Source organism: Giraffa tippelskirchi, chromosome 2 (assembly GCF_054371585.1).
Source record: "Giraffa tippelskirchi isolate mGirTip1 chromosome 2, T2T-mGirTip1v1.2.pri, whole genome shotgun sequence".
In the NCBI taxonomy this organism is placed as follows: Eukaryota; Metazoa; Chordata; class Mammalia; order Artiodactyla; family Giraffidae; genus Giraffa; species Giraffa tippelskirchi.
In genome coordinates, this window is record NC_137276.1 from 136,435,871 (window position 1) to 136,455,131 (window position 19,261).

General features: G+C 37.8%; 1 protein-coding gene across 33 annotated transcripts in view; it reads right to left on the bottom strand.

Moving 5' to 3' along the window:
• Nucleotides 1-19,261, bottom strand: part of ZBBX (zinc finger B-box domain containing) — a 116,380-nt gene that overhangs the window by 90,058 nt on the left and 7,061 nt on the right. For 14 of the 33 annotated variants that reach the window (XM_081532476.1, XM_081532515.1, XM_081532534.1 and 11 more), the window contains exons 4-8: nt 17,513-17,626; nt 13,278-13,391; nt 9,530-9,620; nt 1,904-1,952; nt 949-1,058 (exon numbers count right to left, since the gene is read on the bottom strand). In XM_081532476.1, the coding sequence (XP_081388602.1) occupies nt 949-1,058; nt 1,904-1,952; nt 9,530-9,620; nt 13,278-13,391; nt 17,513-17,580 (432 nt within the window). In that variant the 5' untranslated portion in view covers nt 17,581-17,626. Of the gene's footprint in view, nt 1-948; nt 1,059-1,903; nt 1,953-5,049; nt 5,375-8,197; nt 8,323-9,529; nt 9,621-13,277; nt 13,392-17,512; nt 17,627-19,261 lie in introns of those variants that run through there. The other 19 variants (XM_081532573.1, XM_081532626.1, XM_081532692.1 and 16 more) reach the window with 6 other exon arrangements.

Genomic DNA, 19,261 nt, shown 5'->3' on the forward strand with positions numbered 1-19,261 from the left:
AATAAACACATTCAACCAGTATGTGCTGAGTACCTATTAAATTGCAGGCATAATTCCAGGTGGTGGGTACAGAGTGGTGAAGAACACGAAAGTCCGTACGCTCATGAAGTTTACATCGTATGTAAACAGAAAACAAACATACACTAAAGAGCGATAAATGTTTTATTGATGAATGAGGCAGCTTCACAGAACTAGAGAGTACAACTCAGCTGTTCCTGTTTTATAAAGGGCTGTAATTTGAATTGACCTTTATTGATATGAGACCTTGGTAAGGAAAAAATTTGTTGGGGAGATCTGAAGAGTTGAATTTTGAACATGTTAAATTAGTGATTTTCGTTGGCCATCCAAGTAGAAGTGTTGACTGGGAGTCTGAGTTGAACGTTCAGGGGGGGAATATTAATTAGAGATGTGTTAATAAGTTTTGGAGAAGGTAGTGGCACCCCACTCCAGTACTCTTGCCTGGAAAACCCCATGGATGGAGGAGCCTGGTAGGCTACAGTCCATGGGGTCACTAAGAGTCGGACACGACTGAGTGACTTCACTTTCATTTTTCCCTTTCATGCATTGGAGAAGGAAATGGCAACCCACTCCAGTGTTCTTGCCTGGAGAATCCCAGGGATGGCAGAGCCTGGTGGGCTGCCGTCTATGGGGTCGCACAGAGTCAGACATGACTGAAGTGACTTAGCAGCAGTAGCAGCAGCATATTTGTGTGCTGATAGGCATGATTCAAGGGAGAGAGGATGAGAGTTAGGTCATGTTCTTAAACAGGAATGAGAAGTTGAAATTCAGTGCATCATTTAGCACTGGCCTTTCCCAGCAGCCTGCACGATTCACTCTTGGCAAAGGTCATGAAGGAAAAGTGTGTGGCTACCAAATCAGGTTAAGTCGGGACAAGTGTATGAGCCCGTGTGAGAATTCTGCTCCAAGATTTTATCCCAGTATACGTACTAGCAGAGCCGGTTTGTTCTCACACTGCCCGCAGACCTTCCCTTGTATCTTGCGTTTGTCACTTGCAGAAGAATTTGCCATTTTATAATTCAGTGGTTGTTTCACTGGTCCTGAAAGGAAAAACAAAGAAAGACCAATCACATTAAAATACAATGTTCAGTTTTCTGATATTCTCAAATAGTGTATACATATTAGGTGCCCAATAAGTATGACATGTAGCCAAGTCTAATCTTCCCAGTAGACTGGGGAGCCCACAGTCTCCCTCCCAACCCCTGTGACCACAGGGCCACACACATCTACCCATATACATTCTGCTGTAAGCTCAATTTAACTAGACACATAAAATTACAGAATGTTAAAAACTGTGCTTTGGATAGAATTCTATAGCGTTCTGTCCCATTTCTGGATGAAACTGAAGCCAATATAGAACAACTTCTATAGTAAATGTTATATGTATTTCTAGAACATATTCTATCAAATTATCTTAATTATTCAAATTAAATGTTTATCCTCTATATTAGAAATCTCATTTCTTTTAGAATTATCAAAAATTCAAAATTTGTTTTTTTAAAGCAATTTTCAATGTTCTTTTAATTTCCTAGAGTAAAATTTCAATTTATAATTTTATATTGCTAGAATTTTCTTCCTGTTTAAGATATTATATTAACCAAGTTTAAGCAGCAATGCTATGTAAGTCCTCATCTTTCAAAAATACTATTATTATAGTCATATCCTAAGTTGATTTTTGATATAAAATAAGTGCCCTTCCCCAAACCACAGATAAAATATATTTTGAATATCACAGATAAAGAGTCAACATTTTGGGGTTTAGAATCATTATACTGCATGAATAGTCTTAGAACTTCAATTTTCTATGTAATTCAAAGGTTAAAAAAATAATTATATCTACAATACCTAATAATACAATGTAAACTGTAAAGTGTAAAGTGTTTACCTTGAAGCTGCTCCTTCAGTAATTTTAATTTCACTTTTCCAGCAGAAAACTGTATTAACAAAATAGATACTATTTTTCAGGTATAATTTAAAGTTTAAGTGACTAGCAAACATACTATAAAGCCATAACATTTTGCTGCACCTTGAACAAAACAAACATTTTCAAAGAATAATATTATAGGAGATCATCTTTACTGCAAATATAGAGCTTTTAATTAAATCAAGAGAAAATTCACAAAGGCAAATATATTTTAGAAATATATATAAGACAATTTTCAGAAAAAAATGTCATAAATTATCTTTAAACAAAAGTTATACATCTCTATGAAATGATTTTAGGAAAGCACTAGCTTTTAAATATTATAAAGGCTCAGCATGCCTTTTCCATCTCTGATCTTTTTGAAACATACAAAGTCTATTTGTGTAGACTGAATCTAAACTGAATTCTGACTGAGCTATTCTGCTCACAAAACTGTAAAAAGCTAACATTATTATCTGTATTTGCCCAATTTAGAAAACTATGCTTCCATGTCCAGGACATGGAAGCAACCTAGATGTCCATCAGCAGACAAATGGATAAGGAAGCTGTGGTACATATACACAATGGAATGTTACTCAGCCATTAAAAAGAATACATTTGAATCGGTTCTACTGAGATGGATGAAACTGGAGCCCATTATACAGAGTGAAGTAAGCCAGAAAGAAAAACAACAATACAGTATACTAATGCATATATATGGAATTTGAAAGATGGTAACGATAACCCTATATGCGAGACAGAATAAGAGACACAGATGCATAGAACAATTTTATGGACTCTGAGGGAGAAGGTGAGGGTGGGACGTTCTGGGAGAATAGCATTGAAACATGTATATTATCATATGTGAAACAGAACACCATTCCATGTTCGATGCATGAGACAAGGGCTCAGGGCCGGGGCAATGGGATGACCCAGAGGGATGGGATGGGGAGGGAGGTGGGTGGGGGGTCCAGGAAGGGGAACACATGTAAACCCATGGCTGATTCATGTCAATGTATGGCAAAAACTATTACAATATTGTAAAGTAATTAGCCCCCAACTAAAATAAATAAATTTATAAAAAAAAAAAAAAAGAAAAGAAAACTATGCATAATTAGCATCATAGACATAGACTTTTTCAAATATATTATTTGTTATCCCGGACTTTCCCAAGGTGTAGCCAAAAAAATTGAGTACATAAGAATTATGGCTAGGTATTTCAAATAAATAATCGCCTAAAATCTTGGATCTTCAGATTTTAAGAAATGAAACAGACTTGCTGATTGCAAGTACCTGCTTTGGTCTTATTAAAACCAACATCTGAAGTACACAGACATTCACAGAGCATGGTGCACACTTACACACACACTGTCAATTCATGCCTTATTTTCAGTTTGCATGCTCAATTGCCCAATTTGTACATGAGAATATGAGAACAATGGTTGCCTCTATGTCTACAGCTTGTACCACTGCAGTCATCTTTGAAAATTTAGGCCTAATTATTCTCAGTAAATCTAGTGGTTTTGCTTCAAAAGAGCATTGTTTTCTCACATTCTTTAAGGAGCTGCTCAGATGCTATGTACCAAACACAGCAGACTAGAAAATAGAATTGAAATAATCAATTTTTATGTGAATAACACTTTTATTTGTAAACTGGAAGTGTTATACAAGTTACAGATAATTGAATCCCATTTTTCATAACCAAATTCTCCAATATTATTACCTTGATGATACATTTGAATTGAAACGTGGTTATAGGCTACCTGGGCAGAATGGACATACTAAGGCAAAATGAACCCATTATTAGGGACATATTGTAGCTTGTTCTTGTTATTGTAAATATTTTTCAGCACTGTGGATACAGCCATATTTACTTCAAATGAATCAAACTGCATACAATATTTCAATGAACAAACTGCTAGATTGCTATTTTTAGGCAAATAGAATTTCCTCCTAAGTCTGATTTTTATCTGTTGGGGAAAAAGATGAGGGTGGAGTAGGGTTGGACCAGGGATACACACACACACACATACACACACACATGCTAACACATGGTGTTTATGCGTGTGTGTGTGTGTATCCCTAATCCAACCCTACCCCAAAAGCTTACCAGGTAGCAAAGTGGAAATCTGCCTGCCAACGCAGGAGGTACAAGAGACATGAATTCAGTCCCTGGATCAGGAAGATCCCCTGGAGTAGCAAAGGGCAAGCCACTTCTGTATTCTTGCCTGGAAAATTCCATGGAGAGAGGAGCCTGGTGGGCTATAGTCCATGGGGGTCACAAACAGTGACCCCCATGGACCACATGCTCACAGGACTCAGTGCTCACATGAATGAGAACACATACACACACAAATATACATAAATATATATAAATAATATATGTATATATATATGGATATGCCTATGTGTGTATACATAAAACATCAGGAATTCAATATACTGAGGCTATATACCTCATTAGTCAATTTATACCTCCACCTGCTGCTACTGCTACTGCTAAGTCGCTTCAGTCGTGTCTGACTCTTTGCAACCCCATAGACAGCAGCCCACCAGGCTCCCCGGTCCCTGGGATTCTCCAGGCAAGAACACTGGAGTGGGTTGCCATTTCCTTCTCCAATGCATGAAAGGGAAAAGTGAAAGTGAAGTCGCTCAGTCGTGTATGACTCTTAGCAACCCCACGGACTGCAGCCCACCAGGCTCCTCCGTCCATGGGATTCTCCAGGCAAGAGTACTGGAGTGGGGTGCCAATACCTCCAACAGGAGATGCTAAAGGGGTCCCATCAGGGGCCAGCACAGCTTAGAGGCTCAGATATATCATCTGGGCCATTAGGGTCAGACTATGCTGTCTTCATCGGCCTCCCTAGCATTCACAAATGCCTCCAAACTGCCACTAATGTCCTAAACTGCCATGCTGGGCCCACGCTCCGTCCACAAGCCACTTTTTCCAAAAGTCTCATTCTTAATCCAATTAGCTACTTAAACTTTGCCATTCTCCACTACTTTTCCTTCCATCCAGGCTGCCCCACCCTTTCATGAAACCCTTATTGAATAGTCCTTTAACTGTATTATGCCTTAAACCTTTCCTTAACATATCTCTTCCAAAAGTTCACAGTAACTGGACCCACCTTTCTCATACACAACCTTCTCCACAGAACTCTCCAGAGGGACTAGCTACGTTTCTAACCCCTTGCACTCACCCAGAGAGAAGTAAAATGTTGTCCCTGTTTGCTCCTCAGTGCTACTTCCAGAACACTGTTCTGCTCTCATCATTCACCCAAGTTGCCTCTACTGAAGTTCCCATCATCCACTCACTGCCTTTACCAGTACCCAGAATCCTCTTCCACCTGAACCTCAGCAATCTGCTCAGTATTTCTCTCCATCACTTCTCTAAAGTGATGGTCTTGGAGACTCACTGTGTGTGTTCACCTGACATCCTGATGCTGAAAACCCTCCTACATGCTGACTGCTATGCATATCTAAAGTGCCTCTTCAGCCCCCTAACCATTATGACCAAACCTTGGACCTAAGCAGCAAGCTGAATGGCCATACCTTCAAAATCCCAAACTCAGAGTTTCTTTGCGCGTTAACCACAATTTTCTTACCTCCTTCCTTTTAGACATCCCATAACTACCTATCACTGTGATGAAATAATAGCAACTGAAAGTGTTAGTTGCTCAGTTGTATCTGACTCTTTGTGACCCCTTAGACTGTAGCCTGTCAGGTTCCTCTGTCCATGGAATTCTCTAGGCAAGAATACTGGAGTGGGGATCTTCCTGACCCAGGGATTAAACCTGGATCTCCCACACAGGTGGAAGATTCTTTACTGTCTTAGCCACCAGGGAAGCCCCATTAGTTTCTGGGTCCTCTACAAATCCATTCTGAACAAGCCTTCTGGGCTCCTAGGCTCTTCAGCAACCTATTTTCTCATTTGCTACTAAACCTCAAACGTGATTCCCACAGTGGCAACTCCAGATCTTCTCCATTCCCAAAAACTCCAATTCACCCCCATTTCCCTTCCTTAATATGAACAGTTGATCTTGCCTTCAAATTTACTAAGAAGGTTGAGATCTTCCTATAAAAGATTTTTCCACAGCTTCTTGCCTCACTGCCTGTCAAAAGCAACCTCTAAAAATGTACCATTACTGTCACCTGTTTTCCACCTTTCCTGTCTCAAGGAAATGTGCCTTCTTTCCCTTGGTCAAGCCCTCTGCAAGGAGCCACTTCTTCGAAGCCCCAGGCAACTGGCACCTCTCTCATTTAATCTTCAGTGTTTCCTCCGCTAGTCAACATATCCCTCAGCTACAAACTGGCTCACATCGTCTCCCACATAATAAAGTATTTCCTTGAGCCTCTTAAACCCTTGATAGGTCGCCCTCGGCTCTCATGTTCACTGAAACTTTAGCCTTTACTCATTGCCACCTTTCTTTTTCAACAACTTGAAATAAATTCTTACATCTGATGACAACCCAACCATCAAATCAAATGTATTGCCTTTAAAAATTCTCATTCTCCATAAATAACAATTGTAACATGATTTTCAGTTCATGTTACAATTGGTTTCACACATATTATCTCATGCACTGCTGGAAACTCTGTGAAGTAGTCAGCAAGTACTGTTACGCATGTTTACAAACATGGTAACATAAGACCAAGAAAGGTTACAGGTTAGATTTTTGTCTTAAAAGGTTAAATCTTTGTCTAAAATCACAAAACTAGTTAGATGAGTCAGGACTTTAATCTATATTGTCTAGCATAGGATTCTGTGACCTTGGTACAACTATTTTAGGCCAAATAATTCTCTGTTATGAGGGCTGCCCAGCTCATTGTCTAATGTTCAGCAGCACTCCTGACTTGTAGCCACTACACACCATTAGCCAAAAATATCCCTCTCAGTGGTGATAGCAAAATATGTGTCCAGACATTGCCAAGTGTCTCCTGGGGGACAAAACTGCCCCCAGCTGAAAAACATCAGTCTAAAACTATACTCAACTTTTTTCATTACAAATACATCAGTCAAGGTTGACTTCTCCATTTTTTTATAAAGATGTTCTCTTTGACTTTTATCTCCTATGAAATTACATTACTTTGACTCTATTTCTCCCATTCTTCCTCATCTCAGGCTCCTTTCGCTAAAGGACTGGCAAATAATCTTAGAACTAGCCTGAAAACCTGCATTCCAAATCTTGGCCCTGACCTTTGACATGAGCAGGTTATTTAACTTTTTTGGTGTTAAATTACTTCATCTGTGGAACTGTAAAAAAAGAGCAACTGTCTCTTAAGAGTGATACAAGCACTTAAAGAGATAAAACAGGAAAAGCACTGTTGGTTGGTATAAAACAGGTAGTGAGCAAATATTAAAGTTTTCATTGCCTCAATACTTTCTGAGCTTTATCCTTCATACCTGCCCTTTATCCTTCCCACCTTTCTTCTCCTTTTTTATAAATTCTTAGGGGGCACATTTACTCTCCCAGCTTCAGCCAGCACATTAGAGTGCAAACAAAACTCCAAGTCTTTAAAATTTGTTACCAGTAGAACTTAAATGTTCTTATAAAAAATAAAGCAAATGTGGATATGTTAATTAACTCAGTGGGGGAAATCCATTCACAATGTATATGTATATCAAACCATCATGTTGTACTCTTTAAATATCTTATAATTTTATTAGCCAACCATACCTCAGTAGGTCTGGGAAAGGAAAGGAAGGGAAGGAAGGAAGAAGCCTAAATCTAAACACCAGAAATTTTTCTCCAGCTCCTTTATTTATTCTATCTCCTAGGCAATTCATCCTGGAATATCACTTGTATATTTTACTTCCTCCTTTTCTTTCTCACTGTGTTTGGTTCCATGTTTTCTTTATATTTCTTCCACTACATTCTAATTCAAACTCTTCTCATCTGACCTTTTAATAGTCTTGTAAGTAGTCTCTCTGTTTCTGTACCAGTGGCCTCAAAAGTAGCAAACATGCATGCCTGAGGGAGCTCAGGAGAAGACCAAAGAGAGAAAAAGAAACATCTCTTCATATTTATATCATCCTTGATTAATTTCCATATTTTGTTTTACAATGCACATGACACATTAGGAAATTAGTATGCATATAAATAAATTATATATATAAGCAAATAAAAAATTGTGGATAGAAAGTTCTTTCTCAAAATGAATTCTTTATTGATATGGTACATGATCAAAAGAATGTGAATATCACTTGCTCTATACTCTACTTACAAACTCCAAATGCACTGGATGTTGAGAAGATCAGCCAATACACATCATTACCTTAAACTTGCCTTCAAAACTCTTAGGGAATTCCATTCACCCAGTGATAAAAGTCAAGACTCCTGAGTCTGATTTTCAGTCCTCCTCCCATCCTGTCCAATCTTCCTTTATCTCCCACCTTCTGTGCCTCCCCACCCCACCCCATGATTTCACCCTCCTACTCAATTATGAGGTTTATGGGAACTGGCATTATGACTTATTCATCAATTTTCCTAACAAATATATCTAGCACACTCTCAAATATTTTAGAGGTAAACTATTATTCCCCAAGCACGAATGATTCATACACTAAATGGCAAAAATTACATAGTGACTTTTCCTATAGATATTTTCATATGTGCCTTGTCTTCTACCTTACATAAGAATCTCCTTGAGAACAAGGACAATTCACTATGAGACAAAGACGGAACTTAATAAATGCTATTGAATAAATAAATCAATAATCACAAAGAGTCAGCACTTTTCATATATTCACAACAACATTTAAAGCCTGGAACAATGTCTCAGAAAGATAATGAAAAATGCAAAGTGGATTATAAAACTTTTAACTCAAAAATTAAAGTCACATATCTCAGTAAAAGACAGTAAAGAATAAAATGCCTTTTCAAAGCCAAAAAGGCTAGAAGTGCCGAATAAGATATTTGTAGGTGCCAACTGGTCCAATGAAACTTTAATGATAGGTATATAAAAAGGAAAAAGCTATATAAGTTAAAACTTACAAAGTCACGGATCTTGTACTAAAGAATACAGAAGCAAGACAGTTTTCATTACATAAGGATACTCCTTTGCTTTTAACCTTAAATATAATGTAATATTATACTTTACAATACACAGTAAAGATAAAGAAATTCTATAGCTGGGAAATTTTAAAGCAGTTTTCCCTTGGGTATCTTCACACATGGAATCAACAACTTATGAATAATTATTATTCAAGCAGAACATGAACACATTAAATAAATGTGATACAATAAAAGGGCAGAAAAAGTCTGTCATTTGTTATATCAAATAACTTCACTTTCACTGTAATACAGAACTATGTAGTTCTACTTTCCAAACTTGAAAACCAGAACTGAACTGAAAGGAGAAACTGAATTTAGAAAAATTCAACTGAAGGTGAATTTTTAAAAATCAACTTGCAGATGAAAAACAAAAACATATCTGAATAGTGAAAGTTGCATATTAACCCATAAAATTTAATCAAAATCCAATAATATGCAAAGCTTTTAAAAACAAGAATTGTTGGTTCTTAAGTATGGAAGGGAAGGCAAAATCTGAAAAAATAATTTATATATTCTTAGCAAACTGCTTGAGAATCAAATGGTGTTCTCTTACCTTAATAACATTTCCTTTATTTTGTGACATCATGTATGATTGATTACCCAATTTACCCACTTGTCCAGATTTCCAATGATATCCACTTGACCTTCAATATATATCAACGGAAGACAAAATGTAATTACTCAATACATTTCTCCTTTTAATGAGAACAAATATATTTTCCCTGTTTCAGGAAATGGAAATTCAGTTGTTAACATGTAACAGACCACCACAAAATGAAAATGAAATATCAATAATGCCACAATAGCCTCAGTAATTCTAAAATATAACTCTACTATATTTGGAAGATTTGAAAAGAGATGAATAAAAGTGAAATGTCCAAACACAGATGAAGAATTTCATTTTTAAAGACATTTACAATGACTAATGATAGTTTTACTGATTTATAGGAAATTTTACAGATTGGCATGCAGTTTTAAAGGCTAACTGTTCACAAATGTAAAGAGAAAAAGGAAGCAAAACAATATGCCCCCAAATTCAGCAGATAGACTACATGATGAATGCCTTACTGAGACTTCAAATTAGTTCCCACAGTGAAAGGTAACAGAGATTGCTAAGAAGGCAAAAGGTTTCATTTTATAGTTTCAAAGCACTCTCATTTGAGCCTCACAAAATCCTCTGAAGTCAACAGAGCAGGGAGCCCAAGTCCTATTTTAAACAATAATGAGAAAAAAAGTTGCCCAAGGTCACAGAGATAATAAATAATAAAACCAAGACTGGAAAACCAAACTTCCATCTTCCTGACCAGTGAGTGGCAGGTTCTCATTTGGCCTATGACATTTGCTATCTATGTGACCTTAGAAAAGCATTTTACTATTCTGAAAACCCAGCCAAGTTTTAGAACATTTTTGAAAACATCTAGAAAAGGTTCCTCCACTAATGAAAACTCACTATTGGGGGCTAATTTCAGGAACTCTGTTTCACAGATATTTCATGATCCGCTGAGGAGCCCAAACTAAGTCCAAAGCAGTGAAGTTTACAAAAATAAAAAAAATAAAAAGACAAAAGAAAACAAAACCCCAAAAACAACAATAAAAAAGAAAGAACTGGCCACTGGATCATTAGGATAAGAGCACCAAGACACACAACAAACTTTGTCACCTGGGATGATGTATCACATTGAAATATCTTTGATTAAACCAATGCTCTCCAATATAAAATTAGTTTTTCTTTATAAAAAAGCCAATGCTCTGCTTATTAGATGTGCGTACGTGTCATGAAGGCTTCCCAGGTGGCACTAGTGGTAAAGAACCTGCCTGCCAATGCAAGAGACATAAGAGGCGTGGGTTTGATAACTGGGTTGGAAAGATCCCCTGGAGGAGGGCATGGCAGTATTCTTGCCTGGAGAATCCCCATGGACAGAGGAGCTTAGTGGGTGCTACAATCCATAGGGTTGCAAAGAGTCAGACACAACTCAAGCGACTTAGCTCTGTCATAAACATTTTTTCAAAGACTTAGTCTCTAAAGATAAATACTGCTGCTGCTGCTGCTGCTGCTGCTAAGTCGCTTCAGTCGTGTCCAACCCTGTGCGACCCCATAGACTGAAGCTCACCAGGCTCCCCCGTCCCTGGGATTCTCCAGGCAAGAATACTGGAGTGGGTTGCCATTTCCTTCTCCAGTGCATGAAAGTGAAAAGTGAATGTGAAGTCGCTCAGTCGTGTCCAACTCTCAGCGACCCCATGGACTGCAGCCTGCCAGGCTCCTCCGTCCATGGGATTTTCCAGGCAAGAGTACTGGAGTGGGGTGCCATTGCCTTCTCCAAAAGATAAATACTACTGAAACTATAATAAACTTTTGAATTTTCTTTAATGGTTCAGAAGGTACTTCACAGATATTTGATGATCATCACCTGAGTACTAAACAAAGCAAATTGAATACACAGAGTCTGGTTACCAGACTTTTAGTAACACCAAAAGTATATGAATGCACTCTCATTCTCTACAGGAAAAAAGTTAGACACTTTTGCAGCCTATTGGAAAGAAAAGTTCTCCAGTATCTACCAAAAGGTAAGCTGCCATATACTCTGATCTAAAATTACAAGTGTAGGAATTTATCCCATAGATACTCTTACATAGTAAGCAAAAATATATGTAGAAGCATATTCATGGCAGTATATATAATCACAAAATACTAAAAACTTAATAAAGCTCTGAAAAATAAGTGCTATTATATCCACACAAAGAAATATTATGCACTCATTAAAACAATGAGATCATCGTGTGCTGATGTGGCAAGAGTGGCAAAAATAGCAAGACGAAAAGTAGAATGTGAATCCATTCACATACTTTTATAGATGGCCTCACTTGTAAAAATGTAAAAGACATGTCAAATACAAACCTACACACATACATACACATATACACACGCACATATATACACAGACTTGTACAAAGACATTTGTGGGGACAAACATTTTAATTGTTAAAAGTGGTACTACAAAATGGGCTGGGAGTCAGCCTAGAGAGAAGAAGAGATCATTTCCATTATATAACTATCAGTTATACTTGATTTTAATAATATACATTATTTTTAAAACAAAGCGAAATTCTCCATAAAGTTAGTACAGGTATGTAAACATAATTGCTAGAGAGTTCTCACTAATAAAATTTCAGCTAAAGCATATTTGCTAACAATATTTCAAACATACTTTAGGGTCTGAAAACTCTTATCTGTGTGTGCATGTAAATCCCTATCCCCAAAAGTCTTTCAATAAATAAAAATATGCTGCTTATAAACTGGCAATCACCTGTTGATGGCAATTTTATGGGAGCAAAGAGAAACTCTGCACTGCTGTTCTCAATATGTGGGTGCTCAGCCACTCAGTTGTTTCCTACTCTTTGTGACCCCACAGACTGTAGTCTGCCCACCAGGCTACTCTGTCCATGGAATTTTCCAGGAAAGAATACTGGAGCAGGTTGCCATTTCCTACTCCAGGGGATCTTCCCAACCCAGGGATCAAATCTATGTCTTTTATGTCTCCTGCATTGGCAGACAGATTCTTTGAGCCGCCTGGGAAGACCCAACATTCCAAACTATAAATGGTTCAGCAGAGTACTGTAAGAAGAGAAATAAGAAAGTGGGTTTCCTAGGCGGCACTAGTGGTAAAGAAACCGCCTGCCAATGCAGGAGACATGAAAGACGTGGGTTTGATCCCTTGGTCGGGAAGATCCCTGGAGGAGGGCATGGCAACCCACTCCAGTATTCTTGCCTGGAGAATCCTATGGACAGAGGAGCCTGACGGGCTATAGTCCATAGAGTCGCAAAGAGTCGGACACAACTGAAGCGACTTAGCAGACACGCATGCAAGACCAAATAAGATTTAGAGGAAGGGAACACAATTAGAAAAACGAGGGGCAATTTAATATTGCTTGCTCATCAGTAAAATCCAAAAAGGATTCATTCAGGACAGATCGTCACTGGAAGGGAAAAAAAAGTGAACGTGTTAGTCACTCAGTCATGTTTGACTCTTTGCCACCTCACGGACTGTAGCTTGCCAGGTTCCCCTCCATGGACTTCTCCAGGCAAGAATACTGGAGTCAGTTGCCATTCCCTTCTCCAGGGGATCTTCCTGACCCAGGGATCGAATCCAGCTTTCCTGCATTACAGGCAGATTCTTTACTGTCTAAATCACCAGGGAAGAATTGGAAGTTCTTGACATAAACATTAAACATAAACATCAAACAGTTCTTGACATAAGGACCTCAGCTTATAATAAGGAAATCAGTTTAAAAATGTCACCCACCCTCGTTCTTCCCTTTCTTTGTTCCTTGTTGAGTGGAACTCTTGTAGTTTCTTTTCCATCTCTTGGTTCTCCAACTCTAGTTGTACTTTCTCCATTCTCAGTTCTTGAGCATTTCTGAATAAGATTTAAGTGTAGAAGATTTAAATGTAAAATTTCATTTGAGGTAAACAAACAAATCCTTCCCCCAAAAAAGAAAAAATGCAAAATAATTTTATAGTCCTATTTGTCCTTAATTAAAATTAGGAGTAGTAAATATGTGATAGCGCATTTTAACTACTTCCTTTTTCATCTTTGAAATACAGTTTCTAAAGCTAGCATTTGCCATCAATTAATATTCTCCTCAAGCAAGGTACAACTTCAAATCTTGGACTTTTGTTTTTCATATTACATTGCTGGAGGTTTCAAATCATATTCACTTTATGCATGAGCTATGTCTTTATATATGCACAAATATCCATGACACACAAATAGAAAATAAACTAAAAATCATTTTCTAATTTTCATACTGCCTTCAAAGGATTCAAGTAGTTTGAATCACAGTGTTTAACTATTCTGTATAGGCAGAATACATATTTTTGCTCAATAAATCATCTTGGAAAACTTTAATAAATTTCTACCTTTATGCCATGTATGTACAATACAAAAGAAAGAGAGAGAGAAGAGTTTTCTTGGAGCCTATTAGGAAGAAAGTATCTGTTAAGAGTTTTGGTCAAGGAACCATCAAAGAGATAAATGGAAACTGAGGCAAGCAGCACTGACTGTCTCCCACAAAGGAAAGCAACAAAAAGAAAACTTTCTGAGGATACAGCAGAGCCTCCTAACAGATTCCTCTACAAAAGATTCTGTAATAATGTCTGAATCTCATCAAGCTTTGACAGCCATTTCCTTTGTCTTACAACTCTGGTCCCTTGTCAGCATTAGTCACTGACTCTCTCTGTTTCGTAGAAGTAAACCAACCTAGTTCTCTAGCTTTCATTATCTGTCATGAGTTTAAATCTCTTCATTATTTCATTGGTGCTTTATTATAATTAAGCAATGTGGGCTACTTGGGTATGTGTGCTATGGCAAGGAACCAAAATAAAAACAAAGAAGTTAAGAAAGGGAAATAATTCAGAGGTAGTGAGCAGTCACCAAAGAGCAAGTGAGTCAAAGATATGACCCCAAGTCCAGGGAGATAAATGGAAAGCAAGAGGAGACAAAAGCTATTCAGAGGGTTCAGAGAAGTGGGTAAAGAAATTGAGAAAGAGAGGCATTATTTTCATTATATCTGTTCCACAAGGAGTAATTCAGCCCGAACTACAAACAAGCACTTGTAAGTGACAGGATGTGAGACCCAGTGGAGCTTCCATTATAGAAAGGAACACAGACAAGCCTAAAGGTGACTGAAGTATAGTGTAATGGTGCTTTCATTGCAAAAGTACAGGGAGACACCTGAGCACATAAGGGCACATTCCTAGCCCCTGGGGGTATCGGAACTGTTCCTGAAGGGAGTGAAGACTAAGCTGAGCCCTAAAGGATGAAAGGACCTAGCCGGTCAAAGGGAGGTGGTGAGAGCAGTATTCCAGGAAGAAAGAAAAGTGAGGGCACAAGTAGAAAAGAGTGGTGTGTGGGTCCGGGAACTAGGAGTTCCATGTCCCCAGACGTTAGGCACAGGAAGGGTAAAGTGGCAAGAAATGGAACTGCTGAGGTGGACAGTGGCTGCATCATGAGGAGCTGTGTAGGCTGTGATGAGAAACTAGGATTTGTACTCTTTGAGCAATAAGGATCTTTAAAAAGTTTTAAGAGAATTGAGAATTGATCAGACTTGCATTTAAGAACCATCACTCTGACATATAATGGAATATTAATTAGAGGGTTGCAAAGCTGAGAGCAAGGAAGCCAGGTAGGAGACTATTTCAATAATCCTAATATTGTGCTGGTCTGACTGGATGGAGACAGTGGGGACAAAAATGGCAACATTCGAGAACTATAAGGAAACAAAATTAACTGGACTTCAAGACTGATCAGGGAAGGGAAAAGGAAGGAACCTGAGCTAACCCTAGGAGCTGTTTCCTGAAGGAGGTCACTCAGGGGTGGGCTGTGGGCACAGTTAGAATTACTGGCCCAAAGTCTCAGTGGCTTACAACACTTTCCACATGGCCTCCAGAGGAAGAGTTCAAAAGCACAAATGTGACTGTGTCATTTATTTGCTTACAAAACTTTTAATGTTTTGGAAGCTCTCACTGTGGTAGAGGAAAGAGACTAAAAAAGGAACTGGCCTCCTGACCAAGTGGTCAAATTGATTCTGTGGGAATCTGTGGGTCTGGAACAAGACAGAAGATTCCTCCTGGAGACAGCAGACCCAGAAGGGCAGCTGAAGTTGATCCTACAGAGACGATGTCAACACAGCAAATCTGAGAGGCAGAAACAACCCACTAAAACTGTGTGGAGGCTGGGAAACAGAGAGAGGAGTTGGAGAACTCTGACACGTCAGACAACATTGAGACAATTGTGAAGACAACGTCAAACAAAAAAGACTCGGAACAAGGAAAGGGCAAGAAAAGAAACTCCAGAGCAATGACCTTAGAATGGGGGATTCTAGCCTAGTCTCTATAGGCTGTGAATCATGAATGAATCAAGGAGACATACAGGCCAGGGAACAGTGACTCCCCCTCATCTCCAAGACAAATCCTAAACTCCTTAGCGTGGCATACAAGTTAATTTATTAACTAGGCTACTTGCAATTCTCTCCAATTTTGTTCAGTAAATCTTAGTGAACTGGCTATGCCTAAAAGTCCCCAGACTACGTGTCTGTGAGCCTTTGCATACATTTCACCCAGTAACCACCCAAGAAACTGCATCTTTCAGGCAAAGCTTGAAGACCTCCTCACCTCTGCCCTAGCAGTTTGGGCTATGTTCTCATAACTGCCTGTGCTTTAATATCACAACATGTTTCACATGACTTTGTAGATACAATTTTATATATTCGCATCCTCCACAAGCTAGCTGAGGGCAAAGACTGTGATTTCCTTCTTTTGTATCCATCATTCCTTAGCACAGTGTGTAGAATATGTGTACTTAACAAATGTTGAATGACTGTTTAAAGGTAAATACACACAGACTTAAAACACATCACCAAAATGCATGGCCCTTTTCTTCTGCATTAAAAAAGGAAAATTGGCAATACTAGCAATTAGAAAGCTCCATTCCCTACCAAAAGCTAATAAACCTAATAATGATAACGCCATATAATATCTTCCAGTTGACACAATGCTTTTACACACAGTATCTCAAAGGTGAAGTGAGAGTTAGGAAAGCTCTGAAGACACTAAGTAACCACAGTATTATTGATCTGGATCAGGGAACTCAGAAACTAAAATTAAAAATCAATACTCTGCCCCTAGCCCATGCTGGCTGGTCCTGAATAATATTTGAGAGGAAGGCCTTGGAAATTTCCAGTGATGCTAGATGACCTCAAAGGGGAAGCGTACATTGAACCCTTTGGTACCCCTACAAGTCCTGAAATTCCCACGAGACCCAGAATTGCTTGGTTTAGGCTGAATGCATCTTCCAGGCAATCTAGGACAGAAGGTATCCTTCCTAGGAAAACTGATTCAACGTAATGTCCTTTAACATTGCAAAGTGCAAGGGTAGTCATTGATATCTTTTTTTATAATTTTTTAAAATTTATTTCTTTTTAATTAGAGGATAATTGCTTTACAATGTTATGTTGTTTTCTGCCATACATCAACATGAATCAGCCATAGGTATACACACTGAGAGAGTAGCACTGAAATAGATACCTTACCATGTGTAAAATAGCTAATGGGAGGGAAGTTACTGTGGACTGCAAGGAATTCAACATAGTCAGTGATTCCCTGTTTAAAGGTTTCTCACCTTAACAATCTCTCTCAATTTGGATTTCTTTCAGTTCTTCAGGGTGATTCTTTTCTAATTTTGAATAAGTGTTAGAAAAATTAGTAACTTTCTGTTAAATTGCTTCAATAGTTGATGATACCAATTTGCATAGATTCTTGTGGCATAAATATTTTTAGTCCTCATTTTAAACCATGATAGGTTTATAATATTTCAAACCTACTCTCTTATAAAAATAGAGCAATGTGAAGAAAATGGAGATGAGAATTCACAAAATTTTACTTCAACTCTAACAGCTTCATGTGAAAAGTATTTAAATTATAATATATAGAAACTTTAGCAACTGTTTCTACTTAAGTAATAAACATATATGCACTTACTTATATTTTAGCTTTACAGAATTTCCAGGTTTTCCCCATGGAAGAACCACAAAATCTTTGGTGTTCATGATTTTCTGAGTATTGCCTAAAAATTATTGTGATTTGTGAAAACTTCTGAAAAAGTAATAAAGGCAAAAGAATTACTTCAGAGGTAAAACGATTACATTACAAATTTGAAACTACATATAATTCAGGGAAAATTTTAAACCAGAAATAATTTTGAGAGAAGAGGTCAAATCAAAGGTTAAGCAACAAGAAATTATTATATATGCTAAATATGTTATACAAATATTTACATACTAATATAGCTATAGCTATAACATATCTGATGGAACAAAAATTTTACCAAAAATTACATAGCACAAGACTGTGGAAACATTCAACTGAAAGTGAAGAATAAATTCATTAAAACAAAAAGAGCACATATTCTGACTCTTACTTTGATTAAGATTACAAAAATCTATATCAGATATTTGTTCCCAGCCAAAAATAAAATCCAGAGCTAAATATAGTGAAAAGAAGCTTAGAAACACAATTCAAGCTCAAAAACTTTTTTGTATAAATGTATGATAATGTAAAATAAGAATTAAGGTATGCAGTAATTACCCTAAGGCAGTCTAATATCCTCATTTATCAAAAAACTGTAACAATATTGTGCCTACAATCAGAAATTAGCATATTTAGAAAGAATTTTTCAACAAGAAATGAAACAAAAAAAGATTTTTTGCCTAACTCCAAGTTAACCTGAAAATTAGGTTATTCAGAACACACTATTTCCTGAGTATCCCAGTTACTAGGGGCTCTAGAATCATTTACTCTGTAACGCTGAATTACTGAATTGCATGCACAACTATTGGGCTTCCCTGGTGGCTCAGTTGATAAAGAATCCGCCCACAATGCGGGAGACCTGGGTTCAATCCCTGGGTTGGGAAGATCCCCTGGAAGAGAGCATGGCAACCCACTCCAGTATTCTTGTCTGGAGAATCCCCATGGACAGAGGCACCTGGAGGGCTGCAGTCCATGGGGTTGCAAAATAGTTGGACACAACTGAGCAACTAAGCACAGCACATGCACAATTTTTATATGATTTTTATATGAATAAAAATTTTCAAAGTTCAGACACTCTTAAATATGAGGCAATATCATAGAGTCCATAGTATAAATGCTCAAACTATCTGATACCATCATTTTATATATGTGCTCATAATCCCTACAAATATTTATTAAGGCTCTATTATACACACGGCACTATACTGAGAGATATGAAGGACTCAAGGAGAAGATCTGCTTTCTGGCTCACATAGTGTAGAGTCAAACAGGGCACAAAAGACCTATATATAAACACCATAAAACAAGGTAGGAATTACAAAGGCTATAAAATTTACAGATACAAGAAGGGAGCCAAAGAAGAAAATTCAAGCTGGCTAGCATTTAACGTGGGGCTTTTATGTGAAAGGAGGCTAATATATGAACATGTGGATTGGATGAACTTTCCTCACTGAGGCGGGGAAAGCAGCTCTTGAATGGAGAGGGGAAAGTAGGTGTAAATTTGGAAATGTAGGCTGAGGCTCAATATGGGTGACGTTAAGTGCCTAGTTAAAGCATTTGGAATGCAGAATACAGAATGTAGCTAATGAGAGTCCCTGATAAAACTTTTTTTTTTAACTTTCTATTTTGTATTGAAGTATAGCTGATTAACAAACACTGTTGTGACACTCTCAGGTGAACAGTGAAGGGACCCAGCCACAA